The 20,038-nt window shown below is 42.1% G+C and overlaps 1 protein-coding gene across 2 annotated transcripts in view; it reads right to left on the reverse strand.

The window, feature by feature from the left end:
* SERF2 (small EDRK-rich factor 2) overlaps positions 1-16,114 on the reverse strand; it is a 37,281-nt gene extending 21,167 nt beyond the window's left edge. The window contains exons 1-2 of one of the 2 annotated variants that reach the window (XM_044077708.1): positions 15,961-16,114; positions 4,744-4,852 (exon numbers count right to left, since the gene is read on the reverse strand). In XM_044077708.1, coding sequence (XP_043933643.1) covers positions 4,744-4,852; positions 15,961-15,967 — 116 coding nt within the window. In that variant the 5' untranslated portion in view covers positions 15,968-16,114. Of the gene's footprint in view, positions 1-4,743; positions 4,877-15,960 lie in introns of both variants that reach the window. The other variant, XM_044077707.1, reaches the window with a different exon arrangement.
* Between the last annotated feature and the right edge of the window lie 3,924 nt (positions 16,115-20,038).

Raw genomic sequence — 20,038 nt, forward strand, 5'->3', positions numbered from 1 at the left:
TTCTACTTGTGCTAGCCATTTCTCAAAGCTTATCTGGCTAGGAATGTGGCAAACAAAGATCTGAAGCAACTAGGAGGGGCATTATGGGTAGGTCTTAGCTGAGAGTTTTTGGCTGATGCGAGCTTGGAAACGACAATCAGTTCAGAGGACAGAACAGAGATCCTAATGGTAATGAATAAAACAGATTTACAACATCAGATGGGGTTTTATTACTGAGAGGTTACTCGACACCAAATTTCACTCAGCTCACTTCTTTCCAGACTGCAACTCCGCTCCTAGACCTGCCCAATTCAATTCCTCTAGGTCCCCATATGGATGGGGTAGTTTTCTTGGGGTGCACTTGTCTAAAAACAAGTCATGGAATATTATCCTGGCCTTCAAATTCTAAGGACCAAATATCACAGGTCTGGGCCCGAATTCAGTCAGTACACAAATTTAGCAATAGTGTCTACGAATGACTTGGGCTTGAGGATCACAAGGTAATTTGGTAAGCGACACAGATCTTTACAAAAATGATAGTTTGTGCACAGAGCTTTTGCAGCCACAGCACATGTGTTAGGTCCTCTTTCCTACAAAAGAAATTTATCAAAATCACTGGTGTGCACAACCAGGCTATCTGAAAGAAGACAGGCAAAGCCAGACTCATGTCCTAACATGCCCTGTGGTGTCACAGGCTACCTGGTGGTGTCTCAGGCTACCTGGAGCAGACTGCAGTCACCATGACAACTTGGGCTTTGACTCCACCATGTAACCCCATTGCCTTTAAGATACTAGCAGCTGCTCAGGAGATGAGAGAAAAGGAACCCAGGGACCTCACCGATAAGGAAATTAATACCTGACCAGAATAAGCATATTCAACTTTCCACTACAGCACGTGTATAACAGCATGTGTATGAATCATCGATATGTGGGGGGGGGGGGGTGTTTAAGAGCCAGCAGTTAAAAACCTTCAAAGAGCCTGGCAATTTAAACCGTGCTCTCGGATTAGAAGAGCAAGCACCTAGAACCATATCCAAAAAGGGAAAGCACTTTCAGAGGAAGGCCAGCTGTACGTTTTCAGATCACAAGCCAAGAAATAAGGGAAAACCAGGTGAAACACATGTAGAGAGTCTGCTGCCGCAATATATACAGCCTTTACTATGACGGCTGAGGAAAGGAAAAATGGCAATAACCACAACTAAATTAGTTCCTACCCAGAAACAAGTGCCAGCATTTTTTGGTCTGGGACAGCAAGTCAACAAGCAGCTTGGGGGGGGGGGGGCAGGGAGATTCACTGCACTGTCTTAGGCCATTTCACTTGCTCATGTTAAATACCAACTTCAGATGGGCTCTCCTATCAGAGGTAGGGTACCTAACAGCAGTCCCAGCACTTGGAAAATAAACCAATTCAAAACAAAACCATGATTTTGCAGATTTCTCCCATTTGAGGAATTAGTATGCCATTTTATTTTTGCCCCTCAACATGGGAGAGGAAAAAAGACCAACTGCTCAAATATGTTGCATGTCCCTTTCTCCCATGAATATGTTGCATGCCCCCTTCACCCATTTTGCTCATTCTGCAAATCCAAGTATCACAACTGCTGCCCACCTTGCCTTCATGGGTAATAGAGGGTGGGAAATTAGCCATGGCACCCAAGGTAACAAGTCTGAATGTGCTGACACATACTCAAACTTCAGCCAGAGCCCTGTGTAGGAAAGAGCTACTGGACTTAAAGCTGTAGCTCTTGGCACTTGTCACCATGGTTTGCCCAGATAAAGGTCTCCAGTGACTCAAAATAGGACCAGGAACATGTTCTAGATGCTGCTGCAGCAAACAGTCTACATCTTCATCGTATTCATCCTCTCTTGCGCATCATATACCCTCAAGCAGAAAAAAAAAAAAAAAAAAAAAAAAAAGTATTCTTCCTCAGGCACAGAGGCCCTCCTAGACACTAGGAAACCTGCTGCTGATAATGTTCTCAAAATAGCCATGAGGGGGAGTGGAGATGCACTGCAATGCCACCCCCTGCTGAGGGGGAAGTGCAGCAAAGCCATCTGCACTGTAAGGAAGCAAAGTCTTGAAGCCATACCGACCTGGGCCTCAGACACTAAGCTGTGTTCTGCATGCTCAGTCCCCTCCTCAAAATGCAAGCTGCGAGCATCCGATTCCCAAAACAGTAAAGCAGAAAGAAGAGCACGGGCATATCACAATTTAGTTACCCTCGCTGACAGTGTGAAGAATGTTAGCACTCCCCTGTCCAAAATTCTAACTGACACTGCCCAAAAGGAGTAATCACCTAGGTCAGAGGCAAAAGGTTATTTTTCAGTGCAGGCATGGAAACTTCAAGGTTTAGTTTGAATATAGTCTATCCACAGCACACATTTGTGGGAAAAAATAGGAAAGACAAAATTCAGTATGCTTTGCAAGCAACTGTAGCACTTATCTAGATGAATTGAGCACTTTAGGAAAAGTGAGAATGGCCTAAAGGTATGCACAAACACCATCTTGGAGTCTAGCCATTTTGGCCCAAACCCACCCCCCTCCCCAAAGGTGAACTTGTGGTGGAACTGAACAGGAAGTGAATCAGACATGTTTAAACCCCTGGCTGGAGCATGAACTATGGTATGATCCAAACCAAACAAGTTATTTGAAACACAAGCAGACTGGCAATATGCAAACGCTTGAGCATTTGGGTGCACTTGAGCTTGTGTTGGGGGGGGGGGGGTCTGACTTCATGACACAAAGCTCTATGTTAACCATGACAGAGAAAAGATAATGTGTTAGATTCTGTGCATTAGGCATGGGGGAATAAGCACTGGGTCCAAAAGAAAACAGGCAACATAAGCCTGCACAGATGGCCCAAGTCACATCACATAGCAGGAAATTTAAAATGCCACCAGGTTTTTGTGATGAGAGACTAATCATTTCAAATTTTCCCACCTTTAATGTGACCTAGAACCTGTAAAATTATATTTTAAAAAAACAAACAAATCTTTTAGAATAAATGTACAATAAGCTGGTTGCACCATTAAACTAATGTACTTTGCTGAGCTCCTTTTGATTTAATTATGGCATTCAGACTTCTTGGGTAGGAGTCTCAGCATGGCACATCTTGACTTGGCAATTTGCCCACTCTTCCTTGCAAAAGTGCTCCAGAATTTGTCAGATTGCAAGGGCATCTCTTGTGCACAATGCTCTTCAGGTCACCAGATTTTCTACGGATTAAGGTCTGGGTTCTGGCTGGGCCATTCCAAAACTTCTGGTGAAGCAATTCTTTTGTTGATTTGGATGTATGCTTGGGAGGTCAGTGTTGAAAGGTGAAATTCCTCATCATTCTAGCAGACACCTGAAGGTTTTTGGAAAAAAAAAAAAAAAAAAAATTGACTGGTATTTTGGAACTGTTCACAATTCCCTCTACCTTGACTAAAGCCCCAGTTCCAGCTGAGGAAAAGCAACCACATACATGATACTGCCACCACCATGCTTCACCGTGGGGATGGTGCTCTACTGGTGATGCAAAGTGTTCTTGCACCAAACGTACCTTTAGGAATTGTGGCCAAAAAAGGTCAACCTTGGTCTCAGACCACCACACATTTTCCCACGTGCTTTTGGGAGACTATGTATTGTTTTGTAAACTTTAGCCAGGCCTGGATGCTTTTCTGTGCAAGAAAAGATTTCAGTCTTGCAACCCTACCCCATAGTCTAGATATATGGAGAATATGGGAGATTGTTGTTGCATGTAGTACACAACCAGTACTTGCCAGAAATTCCTGCAGCTCCTTCAATGTTGCTGTAGGTCTCTTGGCAGCCTCCCTGACCATTTTTCATCTTGTCCATCAATTTTGGAGATGCTCTGTCCTTTGCAACGTCACTGTTGTCCCATATTTTCTCCACATTTTGATGACTGTCTTCACTGTGTTTCACAGTACAGCCAATGCTGTGGACTTTGTATCCTTCTGACCGATAACTTTAACAATGAGATCCTCTTAATACTTTGTAAGCTCTCTGCGAACCATGGCTTTTGATGTAGCCGCCAACTGAGTAAATGTCAGAAAAATCCTACTAGGACAGCTGAACTAACTTTATTTGGGGTTAGTCTGTCTCTAATTGATGGCAGGTGTGTACCCAATAAGACTGAATGCTGTAATGAATTCAAAAGGTGCTTCAAAAGTTAAAGGGTGTTCACATTTATGCAGACAGCTTACTGTACATTTATATTTTTTCTCCTAACAGATTTGTTTTTCAATTGAATTTTACAGGTTTTAAGTCACATTAAAGGTGGGAAAAGTTTTGAAGCCATTTATTGTGGTCTCTTTATATCACAAAAACCTGACATTTTAACAAGGGTGTGTACAATTTTTATATCACTGTACATACTCTAGAGAAGTTTACTTCATTATATTATCCAACAGGAAATTATGCAATATCCTACACAATCAGGTGCAAAACCAAGTAGAATTATTAGCCCATATACCTTTACAGACTACATTATTGGATCACAAATGTCAAAATTTTGTAATAAGCCAGGTAATTTGAAAAATGAGTGACAGCACACAATTTTCAGACTGTTCCCTCTTCCATGAGGCAGAGAAGGAAAGCGCAGTACTGCAAGAGATGCAGCAAAATTTTAACACACACTTACTGTGACAGCAATCACATCTAGTTTTACCACTGGTTTGCTAACACTAGCTGTGGCTACCACATTCTTTTTACTGCTCTCCCCCATATACCTTCGCTTCCTTGCACCCTACTGTTCCACGTACCTTTGTTTCCTTGCTGCAGCAGACAATCCATCATCTCTGCGTTTCCCCTTAGTTGAATCCGTGCTTTTCTTCATGTTCTTCTGCCTTGCCAGTTCTCTCTGGTTTCCACCTAAAACCAGAGCAGAATCCAGTGCTTGAAACAAAGATCCACACCATCAATATCTGAGCAGACTTCAACAGCTAGTGAAATACTTAATCTGCAACACTGTTAATAGGTCAAAGCAATGAAAGTAAAACTTGTGCAGTTAAACTATTTGAGAGCAGTACAAAACTACAAAGTATACTGAGAATTCAAACTGCCCACTATTTTGAAAACCTATATTAGAAAAGATGCATTGAGGACGTTAGAGAGTGGTTACCTCCAGATTACTTAATTATGTTTACGTGTATATACATTACAATACTGTCCACCCAAGAGCTTACGAAGGACTTTTGTACAAACAAGATTAAACATGTCTTCAATGTTACATAAAAACATGATTTTCACTCCCCCACTCCCATCACTGCTTCCAAGAGACCAGAAAGCAACACTTTAAACCCTCAACAGTAAAACTTCAAACAAGCAAACTTAAATCACCATCAAGTGCTCAAAACCTTGCATTTACCACACCACCCACCCACATAAGTTAAATATACAAAATCTATGGATACAACTACTGAGAAAGGGAAAATTCTTGAATTATATATCTGTCAACCTGCTATAGTCAGACCAATACAAATTCATTCACCAATTTAATGTACTAAAAAAAATACAGCATGAGAGCAAGACTTGCCAACCAAACCAATGGTAACCACACTGATTAACCAGATCGATTACCCTACTTTTCACTTAGATGCTGTCCACAAGACCATATGTAGAACAGTGCATCATATATAGGCGTACAGTTTCAGAGGAAACACCCTCCTTTTTTACAATGCCAACACCACAAGGAAGGGCTGCAAGTAAATGCTGTGAAGGCAGGCATTCCTCAGTACAGAAAGGCAAATGCAAGGCAGTAGAAAGGGCACAACAAAATCCTCCCTCCCCTAGAGTGATTGTATGAGTACTTCCACAATTACTGAAGTTATACTCTACAGTTAATGCAAAAAACAGAAGTCCACTCATTATCAACTTGTCAGTTTCTGCAAGACATGGAGCTTTTTTTTAAAGTGAATGGCTATTCAAGTGAACTGACTTGGATGAGATCACCTTTACTAGATGGTATTGTTTACTGTTGCTTATTGTGACAGTTAAAGTGGGGCCAATACAGCAAACAGAAATGGGTAGTGAAAAAGACTGAAGTTGAAACAGGACTGTAAAAGTTAAAACAGCACCACAAATGTAGAGGGAATATATTTACTTCTCATTGCAGCGTGAGAAGCATTACAGACAGTAAAGCTGTTGGCTGCTTTTTCTGATGGCAATTTCCTGGTGTCTGCTGCCTGTGTTTCGAGAAAGTCTTCGGGGATATAGACTCCTCCGGTGAATCAAAATGCTTCCTCTTGCAGTTTCTTCCAGGTTGGCTCCCCAGTGGGATCTTCAGAGGACTCAGGAGAAGGGGTTCCCTTCAAAGAGGGTTCTTGTGCCTCTCATGCCCAGGGTCCTGAAAAGGGTTGGGAGAGGTGCATGCTAGGGGAGGGTTCTGATTGAGTCAGTTCACTACCTGCACAGCAGGCCCACCTGAAGAGGAAGTGAGTCAGTTCACTACCTGCACAGCAGGCAGTTCACTACCTGCACAGCAGGCCCACCTGAAGAGGAAGTGAGTCAGTTCACTACCTGCACAGCAGGCCCACCTGAAGAGGAAGTGAGTCCAGAACCAGGAGGGACAGCCTCAGAACCAGGGTCACACCTCACCACGAGGAGCCCACCTCCAGGTGAGGAGCTCTGAGAGAACTGGAAGCCGGAGCCATGGACAGACTGCACCAGCGAGAAAATACACACCGGGCTAGGTACCAAGGTACGGATGGTCCAAGCACCACTTCGGGAGAGCATCAGTTCCACCGGAGCCTAAGAGTTGCAGTACAAGACATGCTGGTACATGGGTCTTTGATTTGGTATTTTATTTTAAGATTCCTGGTTGGAGTGGTAAGGAGCCAATCGTCTAGATATGGAAACACCTGGAATCCTTGTAGTCTAAGATGAGCTACCACAACTGCCACACATTTAGTTAACACACTGAAGGCTGTTGAGACCGAATGACAGTGCCCTAAACTGTAGTGATCGGCTCCTAGCCGGAAGCGGAGAAACCTCCGGGAGCAGGGATCCATCTTTATGTGGTAGTACACATCTGTAGTGATCGGCTCCTAGCCGGAAGCGGAGAAACCTCCGGGAGCAGGGATCCATCTTTATGTGGTAGTACACATCTTTGAGGTCTATAGAGCACATCCAGTTGTCCCTCCCTAAGAAGGAAGAATGGACTGTACTTTGACCACCTGGAATTTGAGGTTTGATAAATCTGTTCAATAGGCCGAGATCCAGGATTAGCCTTCAGTTCCCTATTTTTTTTTTTTTGGCACTAAAAAGTACCACGAGTAAAACCTGGATCTTGTCTGGAGGGACTGGGTGGAATACTCTTAGCAGCTTTTCTATTTCTAAGGCTGCTAATTCACTGATTGGGTGGTACATCTGGGATTCGTTTGATGGGTCTGGGAGTTAAATCTAAATGGTATTTGGTAGCCTCTAGATATTATTCTCTGCACCCAAACATCGGTTGTAATAAGATGCCAAGCTGGTAGGTGCAGAGACAAATGACCCCCGACTGCTTCCAGAGGAAAGCAAGTTGTGCCACTGCTCAGTAGCACTGGTAGGGGCTGCTGGGAAAGAATTTCTAGCGCCCTAGTTACGTGGACCCCCTCTACCCCAAAAGTGGTGTTTTCCGTAAGAGTTGCCCCCTCTGCCCAGGGGGGGGGGGGGATTGTTCACCACAAGTGTCATAAAAAGATCCTTGGGATTTCTTGAACCACATTTTTCCTCCCTTCTGGTTCCTGGAGTAGGACCTCTGGGGGTTGGAAAAGCATATGCCCACAGCAGACAAAGGCCTTTCCGTCCTTCTCACTACATGCAAGTATGTCTTGTACTTTGGGTCCAAAAATGTGCAGATTTGTCGACAGGTGCATTGATGAAAGATTTAAAGGGGTCTGCGAAGTCACACAACCACATCCAACCATATGTCTCATGACAATGCCTGAGGCAGCAGCTCGAGCTCCCCCCTCAGTGGTGTGAGATATCAAATGCATCAATGAGTTAAAGATGGATTCAAGGGTAGCTAGCTGCAAGGCAACAATGGTAACACACCTCAGGCAGTACCCCCCACCGAAGAGGAAGACATTTTGTAAATTGGGTATCTTTGGAGGAGAGTAGTTTAGCGACCGAATGGCGAAGGTCGCTGAAGCATAGGTCCACTTCAGTAGTCTGTCCATGGTCCAGGACTCCCTGTTTGGAGGATGGACAGTGGAACTTTCTGCCTGTTCCCTCTTGGTGGCTGCCGCCACAACCATAGAATCAACTGTCAACTGCTTGGACCAGTGGGGCTGATCTTCAGGTGTAGATAAAATTGTCTGGCCTCCGGGGTACAGGTTCTATGTTGTCCTCCTTGATGCAAACACCTTAATAATCCACAAAAATTCTGGGCAGGCTTAAACAAGCTCCTGCACCCAGGCCAGGCAACCACCCCCACTCCAACAACTTGCAAACAGTGCCCTGTAAACATTGCTAACACATTCAATAGTTTCTTCACAGAAACTATACAATCCCTGGCCACACAATTCAAACAACCAGCCCACTCCACTACCCATGCAAGCAGAATACTACATCTACATCAGATCATCCATTTACCTTCGATCCAGTACCCATATCCTCTATAACATCTCTTCTTAAAAAACTAAAACCCACTAAGCTAGCAGCTGACCTTCTCCCAGCTGAGTTTCTGCAAAAAGCAGCTGAGGCCATTTCCTATCCCGTCTCCATAATCATAAACCGTACCTTGTCAGAAGCCTTCACCCCCTCCATATGGAAAATGTCCCACATTATTCCTCTCCATAAAGGTGGTAGCTCACTAGAGCTAACCAACTACAGACCTATAGCTATACTCTCACCCCTGGCCAAAATTATAGAAAAGTGTGTCCACAAACAACTGATGGAACAACTCACCAAAAATAAAATTCTAGCCAACTCCAAACATGGCTTCAGGCCAAATCACAGTACCACATCAGCCCTACTATCCTTTTCTAATACCATCAATAACTTCAGAAACAATAATAAACTATCATCTGCTCTTTTCTTAGACCTCTCCAAGGCCTTTGATATGGTGAACCACATTCAACTCCTCCATACATTAAAAAAACTCACTCAGCAATTCCACGCTGAAATGGTTCCAATCCTACCTGTCCAATAGGCAACAGGCTGTTCTATGGCAGGACAAATTATCCACATGCCTACCTGTTACACTTGGAGTTCCCCAAGGATCTATTCTTGGCCCTCTTCTCTTCACTATCTTTGTTAATGACCTGCCCACAATCACCCCCATGCCACATGCATTCAATATGCAGATGATTCGACTATCATCAGCACTGCCTCCAACCTGGCAGACCTCACTGCTTCAACCCAAACCACCTTCAACCTAATAGAAAAATGGTTCTCTAGTCGTCAACTAGTTCTCAACCCCAACAAAACAAAACTACTTACTTTCTCACCCACTAACAAGACTCTTCCCCCCACCTTCTCTATTACATCCTCCAATGGAATCACTATATCACCAGAAGCTCACACAAAGCTATTAGGTGTTACCACTGATAACTCCCTTAAATTTGACACCCATTTCAATCTAATCATCAAAACAGTCAATAAAAAGCTTGGCGCTCTCTATAAAGTAAAACACTTTCTCACTCCTCACGCTAAAATTACAATTGCCAGCACACACCTACTATCAACTCTTTTCTATGCCTCCCCCCTTTTTACAAACCTAAACAAGACAACCCTTAACAAACTTGCTTCTTGTTACAATCACATAGCTAGATTTGCCACAAATTCCACCTTTAGAACGCACCACTGCACTAACTTGAAGCAACTAGGGTGGTTAGAGTTTTCTAGCCAACTCCATTTCAACCAACTCAAAACGGCTCACCAGATACTGCATCACCCAGAGAAAACACCAGCTCTGAAAAACATCATTCACCCCTATATTAACCTGCAATCTTTACGCTCCTCCAATAAGATCTTAGCTCAAACTACCAAAGCCAATAATTCTGCTGGGGATTCTCTATTCTCAAACTTTGTAGGTAAAATGTGGAACTCCCTACCGACTATGCTCACCTCAGAACCTTCACTCCTACAATTCAAAAAAAAGCTTAAACCCCATCTCAATACTCTCTGGCAATGTCCCTGTTCCAAACCTGATTAACCACTATCATTTACCCTCTTAACCTCACTATCCTTAATCACTTTTTAACAAGACGCCTCACCTTTGTAACTGACCTATGTTTTTTTTTTTTATATGCTGCTGTTATTTTCTTTCCCCAAGATGTGATGTAACTTTATATTGTATTTAGAACTCAACTATCCTTCCTTTTTTTGCATTAACAATGTTCATATGTCTGTTATGTACCTGGAGCTTTTCTCCCCGGGCCTCCGCTGAAAATGGACATGTATCCAGTCGGACTCTCCCGGTTAACAAATGTAAAATAAATAAATAAATTGTCCAGGACCTTCCAGGCACGCTGCACAATGAGCTTAACAAGGTCATCTGCTGGTGGGGTCACCCAGGAAATAGATTGCCGGGCACACAAGGCCTGCAAGAACATTGATTCTTCAGAAGAGTTAGAGGACTTTGAGAATGTCTCCCAATGAGACGTCATCTGGGGAGACCGTGGGGAAACTTCCACCTCATCACAATCATGGTCTTCTGTGAGATTCTTCTGGGGATCAAAGTGCTTCCTCTTGCAGTTTCTTCTGCGGTGGCTCCCCAGTGGGATCTTCTAAGAAAGACTCCTGAGAAGGGGTTCCCTTCAAAGGAGGATCTTGCAACTCCTGTGCCTGGGGTCCCAAAATAGAGGGTTGGGAGAGGTGCATGCTCGGTGAGGGGGGGTCTGATACTGATGTCATTGGTGTTGACTGTGAGCCTTTGGAATGAAGGACCCCCTCTACCACCTGGACAGCAGGACTGCCTGAGGAATGATGGGAGCCCGGAAATGGTGTCACACCCCGCCCTGAGGAACTCTGAGAGGACTGGAAGCCGGAGCCGTGGACCACCCTTGCTGCATTGGCTCAGAGCCAATGCCCTCTTGGAGCAGTGCTTGGACCGTCTGTACCTTGGTACCTAGCCCAGCACCTATTTTCTCGCTGCCAATGCAGCAAGGGTGGTTGGTGCAGACAGGGGAAAAAAAACTTGCTATCGGAGCAGAGACAGTATGCACCAGTGAACATCGGTACAGAGATCACTGGGATCTGGGTAGAGGCCAGAGGAGGATAAACAGGGGAAGATGTAGTAAAAGATTCCGAGCCAAGAGGGACGGAAGGTCTAGCTGGAATGAGCAATCCCCTACCTGCCAGAACTGGTCCACAACCCACACTAGATCCAATTCAGAAAAACTCCTAGTGGATCTAAAGGAGGCTGCTGAAGGAGAATCCAGTCTTTCTAGCAAGGGGCTAAACCTCTGCCCAAAGTTGGAGAACATCTTGTCCTTGGCAGATACTAGAGTTTTGGAGCCGATGGAGCAGAAGAAACAATCGGCACAGTGGCCGGGATGGTGTCGAAGCAGGTACAGTCAGTCATTGGAGCCAATGTCTGATCCAAGGACGGCACTGCTCAGTGGTGCCGAGGTTGGAACAGAAATATGGGGTGAATATCATGGATGGCACCAAGGGAAAAGACAGTGCCTGGTGCTGAAGAGGCCTGTGTTGCGGGCGCCTGCGAAGCACAGAGCAGACTCTGTTCTGTAACAGATGCAGACGCAGGAACAGAGTGACTCCATTTTTCTTTATGTTTTTGGTCTTTGGTGGGGTGAGACCTTTGACCCAGACAGAGCCTCCGAAAAAGGTGTCTTGACTAAACCTTTTTACAATCTACTAGTATAAAATTACTACAAGAACAAATGTTAGTCAGCTTTAATAGGATCCACACCCAAACAGTAGACGAGCACGTGTACCAGAGTTAGACATCTTACGCCCACACTTGTCACACTGTTTAAACCCCAACTTAGCTTTGACATAGTAAGGAAACAAGGATATCCTACAGAAAAAAATATAAATAATGGAGAAAATGAGAGAATACCAACGATGGTATTTAAAAAAATACAAGTGGTAAGGAAGGGCCTGTCAAAGGCAGGAGGAAGGAACAGTACCAATAATGTTAGAAATTAAGTTACCAAGGTAAAGGATAGGGAATAGATTTTGGTTATAGACGACAGTGAAAAAAGGCTAAATTGACTAAAAAAATAAAACAATTTTGAAGAGAAAGTATCTTTTTCTACTTGGCTTCGAGAGGGATGGTCAGCACATCTGACTGGGAACATGGCAAAGAGATCTGGAGTAACTTGGAGAGGGGCATTACGGGTAGGTCTTAGCAGAGTTTTTGGCTGATGTAAGCTTGAAAACAGACGTATCGGTCCAGAGGATGGAACCGAGGTCCTAACAGTAATTAATAAAACAAAGATATACAATATCAGATGTATTTTCTGGATAAAATACAACTCCTTTTTTTATTATGCTCTAACAAATTTCAGATTGGAAGCCCTTCTATAAATAAAGTTTGGCCTTGAGCCTACTACATCACTTAATCTATTTCCTAGAATAACCTTGCAGTTATTCTCAATAATACTTTTCAATTTTTCTTTCCAAACTCATGGGGTGGGGAAATGCTAGGTGTTTACTGATGTTGTTGGGGGTCTACTTTTCTTGCGACTTTAGGAATAAACCCTGACCTAAGGATAGGGGGAAATCTCTTTGGCTGACCATATCAGAGTGTTAACCTCCAAGATGAACTTCATCACTACTAACAATGAGACTCAGAGGACTTGGCCCCTGAAGATGCTGAACTTCATTTGTGAAGTGCATGTAAGGGGACTTATTTCTGAAAATATTACTCATGAATTGCCTATTAGTGAAATCACTCAGCATGACCTCATCTCCCTCAAACACACTAATCTGATCTAAAAAGAGCCCAGAATCTTTCAGAACATAATTTACTAGATTGCACTACAGGGTTAAGTATGCTATCCAGTAATGAAGAGACATTGACTGTTGTATTGTGGGGGGAAGACACTATGTTGTATTGTGGGGGGAAGACACTATGGGCCTAAACAGTGTCTTTGTGGACCCAAAAAGAAAAAAAAGGCTCTGGTTGTTCTACAATGCAGTAATTGTACATTTCAATTGTCAAACAATTTTGATGCAATACACCAAGCAAGGTAAGATCCACAAACATGTACTTCCTTTTCACAAAATCCACGTTAAGTATGTTGTAGCAATCATCATCTAACAACATTTGCATGGCTAAAATGTAATCAATTTTACTCGTAACTAAACCATTCCCCTCATCAGCCCCCATAAAACTAAGTTGGTTATAGCTCCTTAATTTGAGTGTAGAGACCGAAAAATGCTATCTAAATTAAACTTACCCCCTTGGATTTTCTTAAGTCAGTATCTGTTAACTGGTTCCTCTACAGGGACTCATCTGGCAGAAAAGAAATTATGCAGACAGCGGCTTCTGTGAAGCCAGAAACATGCTTCCACTTTAGAGAAATGATCTCATGTACATGGATTATTAATCCAAATCCCTTGAAATAATCAAGTATTTCTATTGCATTAAAAAAAATCTAAGCTATCAAGACAAAAAGCACATGATATTCTTATCTCTTACAATGGTCCACAAGATTCAGAAGATGATTTGAGCAAGAACAGAGTTCAAACCAAGTCACGAGTGTTTCTAGGCCACTTTTGACAATTAAAACTTGTGTCCAAGTAGGATTACTCAGTTAATCAATAAATACCTAGCCCTGCTGGTTAAGCACAGAGGTTCACCATTTTCACAGGGTTGGTATGATATGCTAGCCAACACAAGGATTCAAAGGGCAGGTTACTCCTACTGGACAAAATGCCCCCCCCCCCCCAGAAAAACAAATGAATCCTGTCCAGCCTGCAAAATTAATGTGTACCCTTTCATCATTCCCCTGTCTCAGTCATTTTGTCTTTGCTGGCCTGGAAAGCCCATTTTTACAGTAGGTCCATGGAGAAAGCTCCAACACAATACATGCATATTAATAAGCGAATTTCAAAACATTAAGTTATTTCTAAAAAAAAGTGTATTACAAGAGAGACATATACACAATAAAATTTACATCAAATAGCATTAGAGTGAGAGAACTGGGTATATGATTAATTCAATCTACTGCCTGTTCCAAAATTGGTGTTTCTGGACGATTTATAACTTGGGCATACAGGGAAATGTATGCCAGGAGTACAGTGATGGATAGGGACAGTTACAATATGTTAGGTAGTCAAGCTCTACATTACACTTTCTGTAGAGCACCTTCCAATCTGGAAAGAGTAACCATGGCTAGCTCAGCAATCAGTGGTGGTAGGAAGCTACAGGAAGTTAAGAAAGCCAATCAATTCAGAAAAACTCCACAAGTGGAGTTGTCCATGTCCATAAAACATTGTATGTAGTGGGAAGCTACCACACAAACTTTTGGAACAGAGTGAGTGAACCATATGGCTACTCTGCCATGTACCGACAGCTAGCTACAAAAATACACAGACATTCATTTCAGGACAGTTAAGTTATGCTTTTACCAATCATGTACCACTAAGTGCTTACAATGTGTGCACACCTTTTGTGCAGTCAGACAGGGGGCAAACTCTGAAAGCAGCTTATTTCAAGGTGTGCTCTAAGCAATATGAAATGTAGAAGTATGACAGGCAACTAACTAAGCTAGTACAAGGCCAACTTTAAGTCAGCTGAGGAACAAACAGTAACGAAGTGAGGCATAAAATACAGAAAAAAACATTACGTAAAGCTACTGGGTAAGCAAGGTACACAGGAGGAAGAAAATTTGTATAAAGGAATACAACATAGGAGACAGTTAAAAAAAAAAAAAAAAAAAAAGAATTTTCAACATCAAAACACACCCTTTTATCTTGCCCAAAAATGTACTATCCTACTCTACTGTAACTTCTAATACATAGGGTGAAGTTGCAATTTATTAAAGCCAAAAAGAAACCATGCTTTTATTTGTCAAGTTTACCAGTGAACTGCAAACTTACTTTATAGTAATACCCCCTCCTCACCTGTCTGTATAATTAATCAACCTTCAAAGACTCTATCCAACTCGGCTGTATACTAGCATGAACCTAACTTCTGTAAATCACTCAGCTTTTTCTGTACATAATTGCTGTTACTGTAAATATGTGCAATGACATAACTACGTAATTCATCTTGCTTTTAAATGCTACTTCTATTGCCTATGTATGAATGATGTAACTTTACAATATCCTCGTTCTTTGATTTTGATTATATGCTCGAAAATTTCCCCAAACTACAATGCTTACTACAACTACCCATTACCGTTTTAGTTTATGGAAAAGACTCGAGATTGTAAACTGCATTTAAACAACATGCAACACACAATTTAATAACATTTTATATCACACGTCCTGGCTAACCAAACTATTTAGTTTAAACAACAACATGTTACTCCTTCCTACCCTTAACACCAACAAACATAGTAATAAGACACAAACAAAATATATATGAACAGTCAATAACGCACGGCACTTAATCTCGCCAAAGCCAAGTAATAGCAATCGACAACACAAAATCTAAAGAGTATCTTCTTAGAAAGAGTGGTGATCTTGCTCACAACGTGGCAAACCTTATACATACACAATGCTTGTGTGCGGCGTAGAGAATTCTTTCCGTCACATGACGCGACGCACCAGTGTCGACTTCGCCTGTTTGTACAAACCTGCCTAGACTAACCAAAAAATTGGGGTTAGATCTTAATCAAGGCCCATAAATATATTAAGCAACATCAATATTACAATTGTATTAATAACGCAATTGTATTAATAACGCCACAACAACTGTAGGAACCAAGCAAAAGCCTCAGCAGCCGCTCCCTTTGAGAAAGCCAAGTAGTTCTCGCTCGCCATTAAACTCGAGAAGCACGGATCTAATCTATGCCGCTAAAACAAAAACAATTAAAAGGCTTTGCACCTTAAACACCCCCCCCAGTTATACTTACGAGTCATTTTTGTCTCCTCAGTGCTGTATATCAACACTTTCCTCGATCAAACCTCAGAAGAATGGTTCAGAATCAGTATAAGATGTACAGTCGCGACCTAAACTAAGGGAGACGTGATATAATTGGCCGAATAGGAAGTTACCAACACCACGGTGACCAATGTGAAATATGCTGGATTTCCGCCCCCTTTTTTGACGTCTCGCACAAGCTCACTGCTTCAAGCAACATGGGCGAGACAACTCCATGTGAAGCCAAGTAGCCTATGCCTGCTAGAAGGTTAACATGACAGTTGTCATTTAAACGTGGTTCCGCGAATACTAATAGAATTTAGGCTTATGATCCTAGAGAATTCAGGCTTATGATCCTAGAGAAAATTTGCTAATATTGTACAAAGAAAAGCCGTTTCAGAGTCCGTGTGTTAAGTAAGGCTTGATGTTACCTGAAATCATAGTTCTTAAGCAATCAGGGGCACGCACATCTCAAAAATAATCAGGGTCACTTTCAAAATATTACTGTTATTAACATTAACTTGAGACATTTACAGAATAAGAGAATGTGAATTAATGTACATTTTCTGAAGCAAACTAAGTGTATAATTATTGTCAAAATTTATTAAGTGTAATTTATCACACTGTCTCCAAAAAGTCACCCGTTTTAGGAGGGATTAGGGACATAACTAAAATATGGATCAAAATCAGGGACCTCCATAAATCTGAGGCAGTTGAGAGGTACACGTGAAATGCTGAAATTCAAAACAGACTCTAGTTTATATACTGAACATATTGTAAACAACTCTGCTAAGAATCTCTAACAAGCGTACGCATCTGCAACGCAAATATATAGTCAAATGTAATTTAAAAATTGATTTTGCATTTGTTTCTTATGTATGGTATGCTTTTTGGCTATTCATGTTTTTTTTACTTTTCTGTATGTACTTTGGGGATGTGGTTGAAAAGGGTCTTCGGACCAGCCCGCCTAGCTGGTTAATCAGGGATGGATTTTGATTAACACTCTTATAATCTTCGAAAGTTGCTAGAAGAAAAAGGCTTTTCCATGTATTTTGTATGAATGGTATGAAGTGTGAAACTTAAACGTCTTCTCATTATTTGTTGACTTCAGTCCTCAATGATTTGCCATAAAACCTCAAATTTTCTGAGGAACACACCAAAATAAAGTTCATCCTTGTCCATTGTTAGAAAAATATGTATTAATGTGTGTATTAGTAATATGCTTAGTGCATTCAGAGCCTAAAAGAGTTAACACATTTATTCTATTTCATACTGCATAAATCTGTACAAACTGCAGTTGCTTTCTGACCTTGCATTGTCAGCTAAATCTTGCTTGTGCCTTGGAAATTTACTGAAAAGCAGATGATTTCTGCTTGCGTTAGGAAAATAATGAATAGAACAATACTGCTTATACGAAACTCAGACAAGAAGTTCCGCTGTGCCATGAGAAGATACACAGCTGTAGAAGTAACAGATAATTAGGACAAAGCATGCTTGAAAATATGAACTGCAATCAGCATTTGCTTGTATCTGTATTAGAAAAGTACCTTGAAAAGTAAGAGTGTACAATAGACGCTTGTAAACGGATTAATAGTCACCAAGGCCAGGTTGTTTTTCTGAAAAGTTTCTCACAAATCTAGTCATGTCAGCAGAAAATCTGAAGTAACACGTGCTGTAGTACAATGCTTACAGTTGTGTTTGATTACGTCAGCTTAGAAGGCCATGTCTTGTAAAACAGTATAAGAATGAACATACTTCCTGTTAGTAGTTAGACAAATCCTTGTATTGGCATGTTTTTGTCTCCTTGCTGCAAGTAAATTAAAGTGCCTTAACTGAACCTTACGTGTATTGGTCTTTGAAGTTTTTTCCTTTGACATCCATTTTCAAGCTTAACTTAGAAGTATGGATGGGAAATAATAAATTTATTTCAGGACTGCCCACTGTATTGCTAATGGACAGAGTCAGCTCCTAAATACTTTATCACATGCAGAGGTCTCCTCAAATTATCTATGGTATGATCCCACATAGGCGGTAGTCTACTTAACACTGAAAGTGTGATAAGAGACCTTGGGACACAGGTGGACAGTAGTCTCTCCTTTGATAATCACATCGCCACAGTAGTCAGGAAATCCTTCTCCATGGCACACCTCATCACAAAAGGTTTCTCATCCAGGAAAAAAGAGATCATTGTTCCCCTCTACTTGTCACTCATTAGACCCATTATAGGGTACAATGCCCCTTTTGGTATGTACCTCACAAGACATCTACAACAATTGGAAAGGCCACAGAAATACCTCACAAAGAGGATTACCAGCCTCAAACAGATGCCCTATGCAGACCGTCTAAAAACACTTCAGCTTTACTCTGTCGCATATCGCCTACTCAGAGGCGATCTCTGCCTAACATACAAAGCTATGTCAAGCCCAGAGCTGTTGGACATGCTCCACTTAAAGAAATCCCAATCTCTCCAAGTTACACGCTCTAGGGACCTAAACCTTGTCACCACAATAAACAGAACATGCTGGAGGGATAGATTCCTGTCCCAGAGACTTCCCATACTCTGGAACAAACTACCTATCTATATCAAACAAAGCTCCTCATTAGCACTCTTCAAGAAAAATCTTGATGACTGGATGGGAGATAGGAAATTCACCCCGGGGATCACATCTGTGGCTCTGCTCGACAGGAGCACAGAAGAATAATTTTCTTGGGTGGCGAAAGCCAGGGTACCTTTTGGCCAGGCTTAAACAGGCCCTAGGGCCAATAGCCTAGTATCTGCCTATGAACCCAGTTATTTCTATTAGGAGTAATATACACACACACAAATATATATATATATATATATATATATATATACATATATATATATATATATATATATATATATATATAGGTAGGTACTAGACTATCTGCCCGAAGGCATTTATAAGCCTAGCCGGAGTGTGTTGGCTTTCGCCGCACCCTTAGATTAGTTTCCTGTGCCTCTGTCCAGTAGAGCCATTGAAGTGATCTCTGAGGTAAACTTTCTGTTTCCCATCCACTCATCAAGGTTTCTCTTGAAGAGGGTTAGTGAGGAGCTCTGCCTAATGTAGATTGGAATCTTGTTCCAGAGCATGGGGAGTCTCTGGGACAGGAATCTATCCCTCCAGCACTTCCTATTTATTGTTATGGTGAGGTTTAGATCCCTGGAGCGTGTGGCTCAAGGGGATATGGTTTTCTTTATGTGGAGCATGTCCATCAATTCTGGGTTGGACATGGCCTTGTATGTCAGGCAGAGATCACCTCTGAGTAGACGGTATGCAACCGAGTACAGCTGGAGTTTCTTCAATCGAGCTGTATAGGACATCTGCTTGAGGCCAGTGATTCTCTTGGTGAGGTACTTCTGTGGTCTTTCCAGTTCTTGCAGGTGTCTTGTAAGGTACATCCCAAATGGGGCATTGTACTCTGATGGGTCTGATGAGTGATGCATAGAGGGGCCCAATGATCTCTTTTGATCTGGATACAAACCCTTTTGTGATTAGGTGGGCCACATAGAAGGATTTTCTAACCACTTTGGCAATGTGATTATCAAAGGAGAGGTTACTATCAACTTGGGTCCCCAGAGCCCTTATTACATCTTCTGTATTTAGGGGGCTACCAGCTATGTGATAGTTTGTGGGTACTTTGTTTTTCCAAAGGGGATGACTATGAACTTTTTGGCATTTAGCTTGAGGCCATGGTTTTGACACCTGGTATCTGTCTCAGTGAGACCCTTTTGGAGGATGTCTGTGCCAGCCAGAGAGTCAATTATAGCCCCTAGTTTGCAGTTGTCTGTGAACATTGTCAGCCATAGTCCTCCTGTGCTTGCCTGTACCTCTGAGAAGTATATGCCGAACAGGAGGGGTCCTATGACTGAGCCCTGGGGAACGCCACTTGTAACCGGTTTAGAGTCAGACCTAGCTCCTGCAACTCTTACCATGTGGGTTCTGTCTGTGAGCCAGCTGGCAACCCATCTCATGATGTAGGGGTTTATGTTCAGGCTGGTGAGATTATCTATAATACCTGAATGGGGAATGGTATCGAAGGCCTTT

This window comes from Protopterus annectens, chromosome 7.part0 (assembly GCF_019279795.1).
Source record: "Protopterus annectens isolate FY-2018-M chromosome 7.part0, PAN1.0, whole genome shotgun sequence".
Classification (NCBI taxonomy): Eukaryota; Metazoa; Chordata; order Ceratodontiformes; family Protopteridae; genus Protopterus; species Protopterus annectens.